Source organism: Cibotium barometz, chromosome 5 (genome assembly GCF_041138505.1).
Source record: "Cibotium barometz isolate CiBa-2024 chromosome 5, ASM4113850v1, whole genome shotgun sequence".
NCBI lineage: Eukaryota > Viridiplantae > Streptophyta > Polypodiopsida > Cyatheales > Cibotiaceae > Cibotium > Cibotium barometz.
Window position 1 is genome coordinate 13,308,160 of NC_141050.1, and position 15,041 is coordinate 13,323,200.

Here is a 15,041-nt window from a genome sequence, read left to right on the forward strand (position 1 = left end):
CATAAGGACACATTTACAAAATGATGGCATAAATTCTGTTTTATATGATATTCCGAAAAAAATTCTTAGAATTATAAAAGGCCACTAGTATATAAGTAAAGATGCTAATGTGAGTCATCCAATGCATGGATCTTAGAATTATAAAAGTCCACTAGAATATAAGAATATAAGTAAACTTCTGAGATGGCAGGATTACGAATGCAGTGTGTGCCTCATGAGAAGTGGGTTGGATTAGCCTTCTATTGTTTCTTGAATATATATTTATGGTGGTGGTATACTTTAGTTGGAGGCCAGTTATTATTGTGAACTTGTGGTTGTGTATGACTCTCGAGCTTCTTTCTCTAAGTTTTTCGTTACCTCTCTTTCTTTCTCCTATGGCTCTAACAAGTTCTTGATATACATGTTCATTTAGTTCTCAAGATACATATCCATTTGTTCTTGTTTCTTTGTCTCTATTGAAAGGAATATGTCCTCCTATCGCTCTAAGAGTTCTCGAGGTACGAATTCATTTGTTCTTTTTGTTTCTTTGTATCTATTGCTATAATTCTTCCATGGGAATAATGTTGATAGCCATTAACTTCTCCTTGATATCTACAATATAAATCTCTACCTCAAGTCTTGAACTCCTTCCTATTATATGCAAATTTGTAGATATTGACTCTCATGGTTAGCTTGTCTTGATCCCAATCATGCATCACCCGAAATGTTCTTAGCTATGGTCTTCCAACCAACATTGAGTAGGATAAACATCCATTACAATGAAAGTTAAACAAAACTCCATTCCTTTGATTGTGATGGCGAGTTTATCAAGCATTTCTTATGTTTGAATTATCCTATGGTGTATCATTTTTATTTAAAATATTGACCCGTGTACGTCCATCAATGATTACCCCGTGAAAGTAGGCACTTCCTCATCAATCATCGGTATATATTGTAATTACTTCCAAGCCTTTGGGTAACATCTCCTCTTCTACCTCAACCTTCTTTCCTTCTAATTTCTTCTCCAACGAGTAGTCATCAGTTTGTAATCAAAGTTTGCAAGCAATAATGTGGTTTACTCTTCACTTCTTTCTACATGGGTAGTGGATTACAAGGTGGGAAAAGGGATGCCAAGTAATCCCACATGCAAAGGTAGTGGATAGTGCAAGATGAGAAAAGGATTACCAACTAGGAGCAATCTTGTTGTGCGCCCCAATGGTGATGAAGAGCTTCAAGCCTTAGCAAAGGCTTTTTGGGATCATTGTGGCCCTTGAATTGGAGCTATGGACTACCTCCTTACCTCATATACCAATAGTTTGGGTATCATGTTTGCCCACTTCATCACAAATTTGACATAATGTCTCCTAGTGCCCACGCGAGGGCACTCATTTGCTCTATGATTCTCACAATGCGAACCCTTTGCAATCACCTGCATTTCATACTCCTATTTTTGTGCCTGAAGCTAAAAACCTTGCCATTTCCATAGCTTCAAGATGTCCATTGAAGCCTGCTTTCTTAATTTTCTTTCAAAAATGAGCATTCAATCTCCTGCCCACTAAACCTTTTTCACTAATACCACTGGCTATATGGACCTTCAAATGTTCGCTTGATGGTGGGCCAAACCATGCAACTGTAGTCTCAAATCTTCATTCTCTTTTCTTAGTCTCATAATCTTCTGTTTATACACTTCTGCATGTCGGTTAAAGCTTGATTCCCTCAATTTCTTTTCATATTCTGCCCTCTCTGTCATGACTGTCAAATGGGATAAAAGCCATGCATGAAAATCATACTACAGAAATCCTCTTCATAATGCTATAACAAGACATCGCTTACGTTGTTTCTCAACACTCCGAAGCTGCTCGTGAAGCATGTTCTTCTCTTGCAGGAGACAATCTTCCAGCATGTCTTTCTCTTGTGCCAAAATCTGAAGCTTGTGCTTCATCTCACAAATCTCAAGTTGGTCTGGCAATGTGAGTTTTATAGAAACAGTTAAATTTTGCAAAGCATGCTAACCTATTCTAAAAATGAAGAAACAGACGAAACACAACTACCATACATTTCATTGCCTCGTTCTGGAGTGCCTTCTCTGAACTCTGATGAAGTTCCTTCATTGTAGAATGCAGACATGAAAGCTCCTGCTCAAGATGGGCGACTGCTGCATCTCTTAACGTTAGCTCTTCTTGGCTCTGCCTGGTTGGATTTACAAATCATTACCTCTAGATTAATAGCAGAATATGCCTCCCCACAAAATAAAGAGGTTGAGGAGCAAGTGTGTTATAGGAATGCGTGAAGTTCACAATCCATTCTAGGCAAATACGTAAACCAGTTGAATGCATGCAAGTGTTTGGGAACCTGACAGTAGATTTTTGAACAGTAAGAGCAAAAGCTCATAAATAATTACCTTATTTGATTTTGAAGAGCACGAACTTCTGCAGTGTTTTCTTCATGGATTGCACTCAGTAGCTTCTCATGTTCCTAAGAATTTAACCAGGCACTTATCAGCACTCTTAAAGAAGCAAGTCATGTGCTCTATATGTCAAGTTCAAGCATCAGATTTTCACATACGTTCTCTCTGACTGCAAGTTGCGATTTCAATGAATTCAAGTCCTTTTGCATATCCTCGAATTTTGAACGGAACTCCAGCTAAAGATGCTTCAAAAGAAAATGTTGTTACAAATGTCACACTGAGCAAAAGCATGTCTGCTTGTTGGTAAGTTGGCAGTGCCAAGTTTCTTACTCAAAAGATGTATGTATCTGTGTGTGCATGTGCGCATGTGCATGTGTGCATGTATGTGTGTGCTATGTACCTGTGTGGGACATGTGGGTATGCATGTGTGCATGCGTGATGTGTAAGTATAGATGTATGTTTGTGTGTGTGTATCCACATTTGCATATATGTGTAAAGTGTGCACGCATGCGCACCCTATGTGCGCGTCTGCGTGTGCGCGTCTGAGAGCATGTTACGGAGATTAAAAGATCATTTAACATCTTCTTCATTTAAAAAAGTACAGGCACATACCTGCTGCGCCATTTTGTTGAATGTCTCCCCTTGGGATTTCAGCAATCGCTGCCTTTCTGTCAAGACAAGGCACTTGATTAATATGCACAATGCAGATTTAGTAATGGCCATATAAAAAGGCCAAGGTAATAAAATATTGATGCGAGCATCTGAAGTACTCTAGGAGCACTACATTCTGCATCTACTCTGGCAAACTCAATGATAAAATTTTGGAGCCTTTCATGAATGCCAAGTGCTAGCATCTGACATTTCGAAATGAAAACCACAAACCTCAGAATTCAGCAGTGCAAATAGAGTAGAGATGCACCAATACAATGATATTCTGTATGGTATGGAAACTATTGGGCTCAGCACATGGAAACCGTTAGGTTGCTTCATTAGAGAGGACCCTCATGACTAACTTTGTGCAATCTCTCAATCCTTCTAGGTCTGTACCTTTAGGAGGGGTATGGATTAGCAGTTTTGAAAACAAAAAATTTTACACACGTTGAAGGTTCTAGCAATAAATGCACATTACATGTGCAGATCTGTGTGCTCTTGACATGGCATGTAATAAATGATCACATACAGCTGGTACGGCATCCGAACTTGGTTGATCTGGTATCCAGTAGATCTTTGCTTTTCTAAGTCCAATACCATTTCAAATTTGTTTTCCTTGCAAGTTAAAATATTTGTGACCTGGCCCATGTGTATGTGGTCATCTTTGTCCCTAAGCATGATCTTTTGCTATAGTTTGCAACAACCCTAGAAGGCAGGGGCAGTCCTCTAGCGCAAGGTTTAAGAGAGAGACCCAAACAGTTTCCCTTGTTCTAGGGTTTTGGCAAATGTACACTTATGGAAGCGTTAGACTAGCAATTAATATAAAACTGAATACACAGAGAATAGGAAGAGAAAAAACAGATGAAAGGGAAGACTTAGTTTCTCAACCTAACCTACTGTTCCTTCTAGGTCTGTACCTTTAGGAGGGGTATGGATTAGCAGTTTTAAAGACAAAAATTTTTTCACGTTGAACTTTCTAACAATAAATGCACATAACATGTGCAGATCTGTGTGCTCTTGATCTGGCATGTAATAAATGATCACATACAGCTGGTATGGTATCCAAACTTGGTTGATCTGGTATCCAGTAGATCTTTGTAAGCGTGTGAACACCCTCTTATGTCGATTAGATAAGTGTGTGCCATGTGTCATGTCCTCATATGTGAGTGTGATTTGTGTGAGTCCAAAGATAAGGTTTGCAACCTATAAAAGCATGTAATTGGTGTACTTCGAATCATATCAAGCAATCTAATACTCATTTAGTCGTGCATACACTTGAGCATTGTTTTCTCTTCTCTCTCTCTCTCTCTCTCTCTCTCTCTCTCTCTCCACTATGGAGCTCCACTCTTTGTACTCATATGTGAGTGTGATTTGTGTGAGTCAAAAGATAAGGTTTGCAACCTATAAAAGCATGTAATTGGTGTACTTCGAATCATATCAAGGAATCTAATACTCATTCAGTCGTGCATACACTTGAGCATTGTTTTCTCTCTCTCTCTCTCTCTACGCTCCACTATAGAGCTCTACTCTCTGTACTCTAGCGACAGCCAACCTACACTCATCTCGAAATCTGAGATGTGTAGGTTGGCTATTGCTGCTGGACTATAAAGAGTAGACCTCCATAGTGGAGTGTGCACACAAAGAGAGAGAGAGAGAGAGAGAGAGAGAGATTAAGCCGGCCCCATGGACAACACAAGCAGTAATCTCAGGCATTGTCCAAGCAAACAACACAAGTCATCCAAATATAAAATCAAGGTCATGTACACACACGAGTGCACCTAGACTAGAAGAAACACCCATTTGCTCAGTTGTATCAAGTAAAGTATTCAGGGCTTCATGATCCTTCCGGAATCTTCCCAAAACATAAATACAGAAGATCAGCAAGATAGCTAGTCCCAAGGAATCACATCATGTCAGGCTCCACAAGCCATACATGTACTATCATGTCAAGTTCCATGAGCCATACATGTACTGTCATGTCAGGCTCCATATGCCATACAAACACACCCTGTCAAGCTCCGCAAGCCATACATGTATGTCATGTCCAGTAGAAAAAAGAAGCAATGAGGAATTTTGTGACAACCGGGGTCTTTGCAAACCCCCCCCCCCCCCCCCCCCCCAAACCAACTGTGCGGTGGGGCTCAGCTCAGCCCGACCGGCACCCTATTATGGAGTCCACCAACAAGCAAGCGAAGCTGGAGGCAAAGGAGCGGCACAGGCCCAAACAACAAAGCAGCCCGGCACGTGTAGCCTGGCCGTTGCGGACTATGGACAGTAGAGCTATATAGTGGAGTGCGCGCGCACACACACACAGAGAAACAATGCTCAAGTGTATGCACGACCCAATGAGTATTGGGTTGCTTGATATGATTTCAAGTGCACCAAGTACATGCTTTTATAGGCTGCAAACCTTATCTTTTGACTCACACAAATCACACTCACATATGGGGACATGACACATGGCACACACCTATCTTATCTAGATAAAAGGGTGTTCACACACATAGGATAACTACTTACACATACATGAGGTGTTCACACCTATACAAACACATATAGATGGTTACACACATATTGATAGGTATACATGGTAGACATACAAGACACAAGAGACTCCGAAATACCCAACAAGATGAAACAAAGGTGCATCAAAAATACTCCGTAAGAAAAAGCCACTACCATTAGAGCATGCAAGGACTCCACAACAAATGCCATCCAACATTTGCTATGATCCTAGGCTAGAGCACATATGTGAGCCAAGGGCATCTGGAAAATCAAGTATAGCTCATACCATCAATGCTTTGTATATCACACATCCACATATCATGTCTCTCTCGGGTAACTATGTGGTACTAAAACATAGTATCGATCCAACTCAATAAGATAAACCTGAATTTAGATCTATATAGAGATCTCTACTCTGCAGAACCCAAATCTGCAGATTGTAAAAGTACCAATATAATCACTAGTAAACCTAGTGCATCTCAAGGAAAATATGGCACAACGGCCCATCCTCACCATGCTGACAACAATAAGTTATCCATGGTCACATAGAAACATCATCAATGTAATCTTCTTGACAAAAGTCAAGACATGCTTCCCTCATGAATCAAACTCATCAAAAAATGACTACCCACATGAAGCTACACGGAATCCCTTATGTGACATGCGGAAGCTTTGGGTAGTCTTCTTTCAAGCCTAAATACTACACAAGAACTTTTTATCCAAGAACAATCAACATAGACAAAGAAGAGAGAGAGAGAGAGAGAGAGATGGTTGTGTATTTAGTATATTCATATGGTACAAAAAGGGTACATGTATTCAAGCTACCTTTAGCAACCCCAAAAAGTCCTAATCTAGACCTCAGGGGTCCTATCCATGACCTGCCCCCAACTAGGAGTCAGGTGATCTACAATGAACAATATTATGCCTTTTATAGGCTCTTGGCATCCAAGCCAACTGGCCGACTGCTGTTGTCGGCCAGTTCCAGTGGGACAATTAAATCACATAAACCCTGCCAACCTAAGGTAAACCTTTGCAATGCCTGGCTGACGTCAACTATGTCCAACCTGAGCCTTTCCTGAGCCTGTCTGAGCCTAGCTAAAGTCCTAAACCTAATGTTTATATTCTGCAAATCAGGGATTAGCCTTGGATTAGGTATGTCCATGTGCATACACATGACATCCCCTCTTGCTAAACTTGATGACACGACTCCAACCTTTGACCTTGGATGACTCTCATCATCCCTCTGTCGCCACATGGACTCCCAAACTTGTCATCCTTCCTTCCTCGCAACCTTTTCACTGAAAACCCGGCCCTGTCTCTGAATCCATTCCAAATGTGGTGTAGAGATCTCTGTATCTATTCCACTTTGTCCCCTTGCCTTCTTGCCCTGTCCCTGAACACAAACAAGAATCCTTCTTCTTGAAATTGATCATGGCACCCTTGGCTATTACTCCATAAAAGCCTTCCTGGGCAGCCCCAACTGGCTACCAACTCTCATGAAATCCTCCCCTAGGTTTTGCTTGACACGAATCAACTTCTGGGGATCTTGACACATGCTAAGTTACTCTCCTTGGACCTATGCACTTCTTTTGGGACACTTTGAGCACTTAGCCTTGCTGGGCCTAATGTTGATAAAATGTTGCATGGTCACCACACCACCAAAAGATGAGGACACAGGCAATGGTTTCATCCATGCGCGATGCAATAAGGGTGGGTGGGATATGGACAGCAACAATATCTCAGAATCAATCTGAAGCTTTGATATTACTATGACATGCGGAAGCTCTGGGTAGTCTTCTTTCAGCCCTAAATACTGCATAGGAACTCTTGATGCAAGAACAATCAACATAGACAGAGAATAGAGAGAGAGAGAGAGAGAGAGAGAGAGAGAGAGATGGTTGTGTATTCAATATAAACATATGGTACAAAAAGGGTACGTGTATTTTGGCTGCCTTTAGCAACCCCAAAAAGTCCTAATCTAGACATCAAGGATCCTATCCATGACCTGCGCCCCCCAGAGTGAGGTGATCTACAATGAAGAATATTATGCCTTTTATAGGCTCTTGCCAGCTAGGCCAACTGGCCTATTGCTGTCGGCTAGCTCCAACAGACAACTAAATCACAAACCCTGCCAACCTGAGGTATACCTTTGCAATGCATGGCCAACAACTGTGTCCAACCTGAGCCTTTCATGAGCCTGTCTAAGTCTAGCTAGTGCCCTAAACCTAACGTTAAACCTAATGTTTATCTGCTAAGGATTAGCCTTGGATTAGGCATGTCCATGTGCATGCACATGGCACCTAGCTTAAAACTGGAAACTCTTTGTCAAAAGATCATTGACAAAATCATGCACCCTCTTCACATAATCAAGGCAAACCCAACACTGCCCAAGATCTCCATCAGGGCACATCTTATTTCTCTCTGATCGTGGCCTTATGGCCTAATCTAATTCTAGAAGAATTTACTAACCATTAGGTCTAATGTTTCTCTTAGAGAAAACTAGCCTGAGTCACAAAGAAAATACCATTAACCTAGACCTCTACTTGTTATCCTATAGTTAAGTGGCCTTATTATCCTAAGTTCACTCTTGGGTTCCCTCCCTCAGATCACCCCTGCAATGGTCCAAACTACTCCTTCAGATCAGTCTACCATGAGTCCAAGTGATCAAGGAGAATTCTAGTCCAAGTTGTTCACCTTAAGCATTACGAGTCATGGTCACCATGAAACTTGTTTCAGTGGCTTTGAAACTCGTTTCACGTTTCGGTGTTGAAACGTTTCATGTGCACATTGAAACCGTATCGTTTCATGTGGGGAAAAAGGTTGTGATTTTGTGTATTTTTTATCTTTTATAATTCTCTCTCTTTCCTTCTTTCATCCTATTTGTTCTTTTCTCTTCTCTTTTGTATGTCTTCTTTGTTTACTGATGATAAATATGCTAATATCATCTTATAACTATTGGCCAGTACCTTCACATTTTATGTATATGATCGTTTTGGTCCAACGTTTCGTTGTCCACCTACTTGGTGTTGAAACGTTTTGTTCCAAAAGAAATCGTTTCGTTTCAGTAGTGAAACGTTTCGCGGTGACCTTGTTACGAGCACATACAAATCAAGAAGTTACAAGAAATCTACTTCTCGCTACATATTCAACAACTCTCCTTCCACCTATGTCTAATCCCTATGGGTGTGAAGGCCACGGGACCCTCTAATGTAGAGGAAAGAGCCATCAAGTATCTCGAAGGAATCATGAAGGAAAACTCATATTGTTCTGCTTCAAAAACGGAAATTTACTTGGATCAAGTCACTCCCCAAATTACCACCCCATAAAGTATGACAATGAAGGATTAACGCCTTGCGTGATGAGGTAAGGGTTTGGTTGGGAAGGGAAACACAAGATATCCTATAGAAGCAAACCAAGCTTTCCCATTGGCCTATGATATAAAACATAATGTCTGCCAATGCCCACTTTTCCCCTATCTCTGCTCCTCCTCACCCATAGATGCCTACGAGGTGAAAGAAGGTGCCAGAGGCATAGTCACAGGGGACGGCGGGGACGGAGCCTAGGAACGCTGGGACGCCGAAACGGGACGCCGCAGGGACGGGGACGGACAGGGACGGACGGACGTCCCCCGACGGGCGTTTCAAACAAGGGACGGCGCAGGGACGGGGGACGGCTGTCGGGGACGGCCTGTGCGGGGGACGGCAGAGAGCCGTTGCGCCTACCGTTGCTCCTGCCGTTTTTGGCCGTTGCGCCTGCCTGCCCGTTTCTAGCCATTTATGGCTGTTACTTCTTGTTGCTATTTTTCTTGAATTATTTTGTGCATAATAGGATGTTTTGCTGCCGACCATTGAAAAAATCATCACGATTTTGAGTTCGTTTCAAGCTTCGGGGGCGCTGCCCCCGAACTCCCCCGCCAAGGGGGGCCTAAATGGCTGCCGCCGGCCCCCCTTGGATCCCCCCGACAGCAGAAATTTAGAGAGAGTAGTGTAAGAACATGCTATCTATATATGGTGCTGTCTCAAACACATTGCATAGACTGTCTCTCTAGCGGCTAGCCTCTAGTCTTCAGCACTTTTTTTGTCATTGACTCATTTGAGTCCGTCCATGTAAATTTGTGCTCATTTTGATGTACTTCCAAAGTAGAATAAGTGTAGAGTAGAAAAATTTAAAAAAAAGTATTTTTTGAGTGCCGTTCCCTCCCCCGTCCCCGTTCCCTACTTATGGCCGTCCCCCGTCCCGTCCCCGTCCCCGTCCCCCGTCCCCCGTCATCGTCCCCCGTCCCTTGTGACTATGGCCAGAGGAAACAAGTGCTCTAGTTGTGACCACAACTACCAAGCCCAAGTGCCTATTTCACTCTCAAAAGGCCATCTGATGGTCATGTTATTCCCTGGTCATGACCATGGATAGGGAGAAAAGGGTTTCTTTTGCTGCTACATGGGGATAATAAAATACATGCGGATTCTGGATGTTCACGAAAGGGAAAGGGGAAAATCACATTAAAAACCTGTGAAAATTTTTGATGAACCATTTACCTAGCATTCCGTGTACAAAAAGCCAAGTGTGAATTCTCCTCCCCACAGTTTTGTCCCACACCGATCACTAGTGAGAGTCTCTTCGTTAATAAAACTGCCCTTTGTGCTTCTTTTGGCTTTTTTTAAAAAAACATGTCATTTATAATAGAAAGCTAGCGCCCCTTTTTTCAAGTCCAAAAAAGTACATGTTGCGCTATCTTTAGCGAACCCTCCACTCACAACAGCTGGGCAAAAGCGCCCCTCTTCTGATGCCTGTCCTAACAGTGACCTAGCCATGACATTCACATGCTCACGCGTGTGAAACCTAGATCCGCCAAAAAATGAGGGCTAGCCTCACAGCCCCAAACCTACACATTCCTTGCTCTGATACAAAGTGTTACAACCCCACGGATCTCCTAAACGCAAAACACGAGTGAGTAGTGCAAACCCCCTAAGAGGGGGTGCAGGCTAGCTCACCTCCCAACCGTAGATTCTATGCTTCAAACCACCCCAAGCCAAGGACTAAGGTCTCACTCCCATAGATCCATGCTAGTCCTTCGGCATGCCGACCTATGCTCTGCCACACAAGTAGCCGGAGTCTTGGTCGAAATTTGCCACTAGTGAGGTTATGACAACAATAACCCATGTTTCACTTATATACTGCCCACTATTGCTATAAGTAACCAAATTGTTATAAATAGCCAGTACACATAAATTTATTAATAATAACCTTAGCCACCCGTATTAGCCTACTTCCTCCTAATCCCAAGGCTTCCCTAGCCTTGCCGCATTAAGCCAATAATCGAGAGGATTAGTACTCTGTAGTAACAAAAATCATGCCATAAAATTCACTAAATGCCTTCAAACTGCATGCCAACACCAGTAGGGAAAAACATGGGTTGGGTGGGAGGGTTTTGTGCTTGTGAATGAGCAATATTCCAAAACACATTAGGAGCAAGAATAGAAGGTGAACCAGAAGAGAAAATAGTGTTACCTCCTTGAACACCAGTAAACTGGGAGCGAACTGTGCTCCTAGACCCTCCTCTATTCGGGTTCACATAATTCAAGGGATCGAGGGTAGTTGATGGTACCATATGTTGAACCTGTGCTGTAGAAGAAGACACCCAAGTAGAATTAGGAACAGAAGCACCCAAAGGTACATACGAACCTAACGTGGCCTCCGGCAGAGTTGATGACAATTGAACTCCGGACAACCATGGTGGTACCTGTCCTCCCTGAGAGAAAATCTTATATTGAAGTCCAGACTATCGGCTAGACTGAGCAGCAAGATTCTCCAAATGAGGTTGAATGCCAAGGTCCAATATTGGCACGCTGGGCAGTAGGCATGTATCCCCCTCAGGAAGGAAAATCTAGTAAGCTTGGAGAAGCAGGACGAGACGCCAACGGTGTAGAGAGTGAGTAGGTATAAATAGGACGGTTATCTCCCAATGAAAGACTGCGAATGGGACTCTCCAAGGAAATCCCATCCTCCCTGTGATTTAAATCAAAATACAAAGAATCAACAACCTGATCCTCTAGAACTGAGGGTATACGATCCATGTTGAAAGTCTCTCAAGATCTTGACTCCTTTTGCTCACGATAGCTCTGATACCATGTGAGAGCAAAAAGACGAAAAGACCGGATGTATGAGAGATCAGAGCAAATCAATACAACATGGAGAAGATGAGTGAGGATATGTATACTAATAAATGAAATCCAATACAAAGACCCTCTGATGAGAGGTGAAGCACAGCCAGTGTCGAACAAGCAAAGAGGGCTGCTGTCCCAAATCAGAGATGTAAAACGATGAAATACTATGGACGTATGCTGCTACAAATGTGAGGTACTATTCCAGAGAATTAGAAGCACACGTACTGCACATCCAGAGGAGAAGACCGACAATAGCTGTAGGTAGTGAGTGCTGCGTTTGCGAACACCAACAGCAACAGCAGAGTAAAGACGATGATCAATATGTTGGTTGATACAACCAGGTAGCTCCTGTCATATGATGTGCAAGTAGTGGAGCCATGCACCAGCAAGATGATGATGATCAACGATGCGCTGATGAAGGTTCAACCGGCTACTCGAGAGTTGACTCCATAATATCAAAATACAATAATAATGGTGGTGTCCTTTCACACCAGATGTCTAAGGGGAAAAAGCCAAAGAGAGAAAAGTGCCCTTGGTTAGCCCATGTTCACATGTGGCACTACTCATAGCATAGATGCCAATAAATTGGCCATCCTCATATGCTTCTCCAACAATTTAGTTTGTGTAAGAAAATACCTCAAACTTTAGTGATCAGTGTTCACAATGAAATCAGCCCCAAGAAGGTAATGTTTCCATATAGTTAATGCATGAATTACAACCAAGAGCTCGTGCCCTGTGCATGTCGGCTACCTCTGTATGCTGGCCGACTGCAGTATGGTTTGCTTTGACACTGGCCGACTGCTCTTTGGTTCCCTCCAAAGCTGGCCGACTTCACACATGCTGGCCAACTAGGGACATTGCAGTTGGGTGTCTACACAGGCTGTCAGTTGTCCCTACTACAAGCCGACTGCACATATGGGGACATATAAAATGACCCATGGCCCCCCACTTGTTGTATCATAGATTCGGGATTTTCTTGTGTATATAGAGCAGAGTTACGCCTCTCTCTCTCTCTCTCCTTCTCCATTGCTGTATTTTTTTGCAGCGCACTTGCTCTTGTGTTCTCAGATTTTGTCATCATCTCCGCTACATATTCTGACAATATGCACCAATGCTCCCAGTCGGCCCAATAGTATTGATCGGCCACATGTACCTGACTACCATATAATCAATGCCATGTCATAGTGCAATTATCACCACGTCATCACTATCATGTGGTAATGCCACGTGTCAATTGTGTTGTCCGACTCTACTTGTCGGCTGCTATCTGATGTCCGATTGTGGCTTGCACTCGTAGGTGTATCACATTCTCCCCCCTACTTATATTGCAATCGTCCTCAACTACATGGTGTCCATATAAAGTGCCCTTTCATAAAAGGAAAAGATCCAAGCAAAGCTCATCCAAGCTACCAAGATCCCAAACACTGTGAGACCACTTTGCTTCCACTGTGAAGGCTCACTCGCTGCGTCGGCAAAAAGACCTGCAAAGAAACCTACGGATAACCAACTTCCACCAAATCGAGCACTTTTTGTTTGTCCAACCGTCCATGAAAAAACACTACAAACCACTAAGTATCCTCTAGTAGCCCACAAGAAGAACAGTCTAGAGAATGGCCGAGCAAAACTCGCTATCCAAACTCTAGCCACTGATCAAATGGAGCACAAGAACTACTTGCACTCGCTCCAATGCACCCTAGCAGAACTAGGAACAATACTCCTCAAAAATGTTGCACCAAATCTGTCTCTAAAGAATGGCCGAGCAAAACTCGCTATGCAAACTCTAGCCACTTATCAAATGGAGCACAAGAACTACTTGCACTGGCTCCAATGCACCCTAGCAGAACCAAGAACAATACTCCTCAAAAACATTGCACCAAATCTATATCTATCAATACTGCTCGGCATCTATATGTCTAAACCACCCATGTCTTGTGGAACGTACTCCAAGTAATACATCCGTTAATACACCGAAGTCAAAACCCCAATTGTTGTCAGTACAGTCTCCAAGAAATCTATGTATTGTGAAGATGTACCAACATGTCTATCCTCCCATGATGAAGACAAATCTAATGACATGTCTTGTTGTGGTGCCTCCACAATATCAAACATTAAAGATACTTCACCCAATGCAAACAGAAGAGTCTTCCTAAAAGACCCCAGAAAGTGAAGCAACAACCACTGAAGCCAAAGATTCTCCACTGGGTGCAAACGACAACTGTGGCAACTCTCCCTCAGAGACCTAGCTGAAAACGTCCTCTGTGCATACTTGTGGCTTGATGCAATAAAGCACCATGGGTGTGCTCGACTCGAGAAATGAAAAAAGCTGAGACGCACACACATGCATCTCCTTCACACTCATCCAAGAAGCTCCCTCCTCACATTGCTCCTCCAAGATCGATGGAGCCACAATATAATATTATATATATATATAGGTATGTATATATATTTGTGTGTGTGTGTGTGTGAGCATTGGTTTTTGCACACACACACACAACAAAAAAAAGTGTGTGTTGTATATATATGTATGTGTGTGTGTGTGTAGACCTTGAAACGGCATATGATAGGTCCATTTGTCCTTCTCGATAGGATATTAACCAGAGAGAGTACGACATCTTTCGATAAGAGATCATTAATAGTAGCTAAAAGATTTGTTTTTATAAGCCATCATGAATTGCAGCTAAAGGATTATTTTTTTTTAATTCTCAAATTTTCATGCTTTAGTAAGAGTTTGGAATAAACATGCGTTGCTATCTTAAGAAATCTCCATGATGAATTTTTATATTATTTTACCAATGGCATCATGGATGGGTACCTTGCTCGATGCCATGCGAGAAGGTCTCGGCAGCTTCACGTTTCTGAGTTTCTAAAGAGAGCTTGGCTTTGAGCGTGCGGATCTGAAGCACAGCGTCCTTGTAGCTCTGGTCAAGAAACAGGCAAAAAAGAACCTTCAGTTCCAAGCACTGCGGTTTTTGGACAGTAATCTCGCATGCGGATGCAATGGAAATGCAAGGATTTCACCTTGTGTAAGAGCTCGAACTGAGAAAGAAGAGAGACCATGTCATCGTCTGAGGGTGCCATTCCCATCGCCATGGCCATGTCCACAGGCTTAGGCTTTGCCTCTCCCTCCACTTTCAAGTTTTTGATCTGGCCCTTTTACACCTAACCGGCACAAATATTGCCCGACGGCTAGCCCAAGGCTCCGCCCGTGTGTACATCTACGGTTTCGGAAATACGCACGGAACTCTTCTCAAGGCAAACCTTGTGGGCAATCTCATCACTCAACCAATTTTCCACCTCTCACATGCACCCGCGCATGTGCTGAGGCCGACCAAGGTTCC

At 42.8% G+C, this 15,041-nt stretch overlaps 1 protein-coding gene across 1 annotated transcript; it reads right to left on the bottom strand.

Annotated features, from left to right (window-relative positions):
• Nucleotides 1-603: 603 nt before the first annotated feature.
• LOC147638082 (protein At-4/1-like) lies at nucleotides 604-14,926 on the bottom strand. The gene is made up of 8 exons (XM_086794856.1): nucleotides 14,722-14,926; nucleotides 14,516-14,621; nucleotides 2,999-3,054; nucleotides 2,545-2,622; nucleotides 2,381-2,454; nucleotides 2,036-2,169; nucleotides 1,813-1,941; nucleotides 604-1,731 (listed from the first exon to the last, which is right to left on the bottom strand). Exons 1-8 carry the CDS (start codon nucleotides 14,797-14,799, stop codon nucleotides 1,574-1,576), a joined length of 813 nt encoding a protein of 270 aa, XP_086650982.1. The 5' UTR covers nucleotides 14,800-14,926; the 3' UTR covers nucleotides 604-1,573.
• Nucleotides 14,927-15,041: the final 115 nt, after the last annotated feature.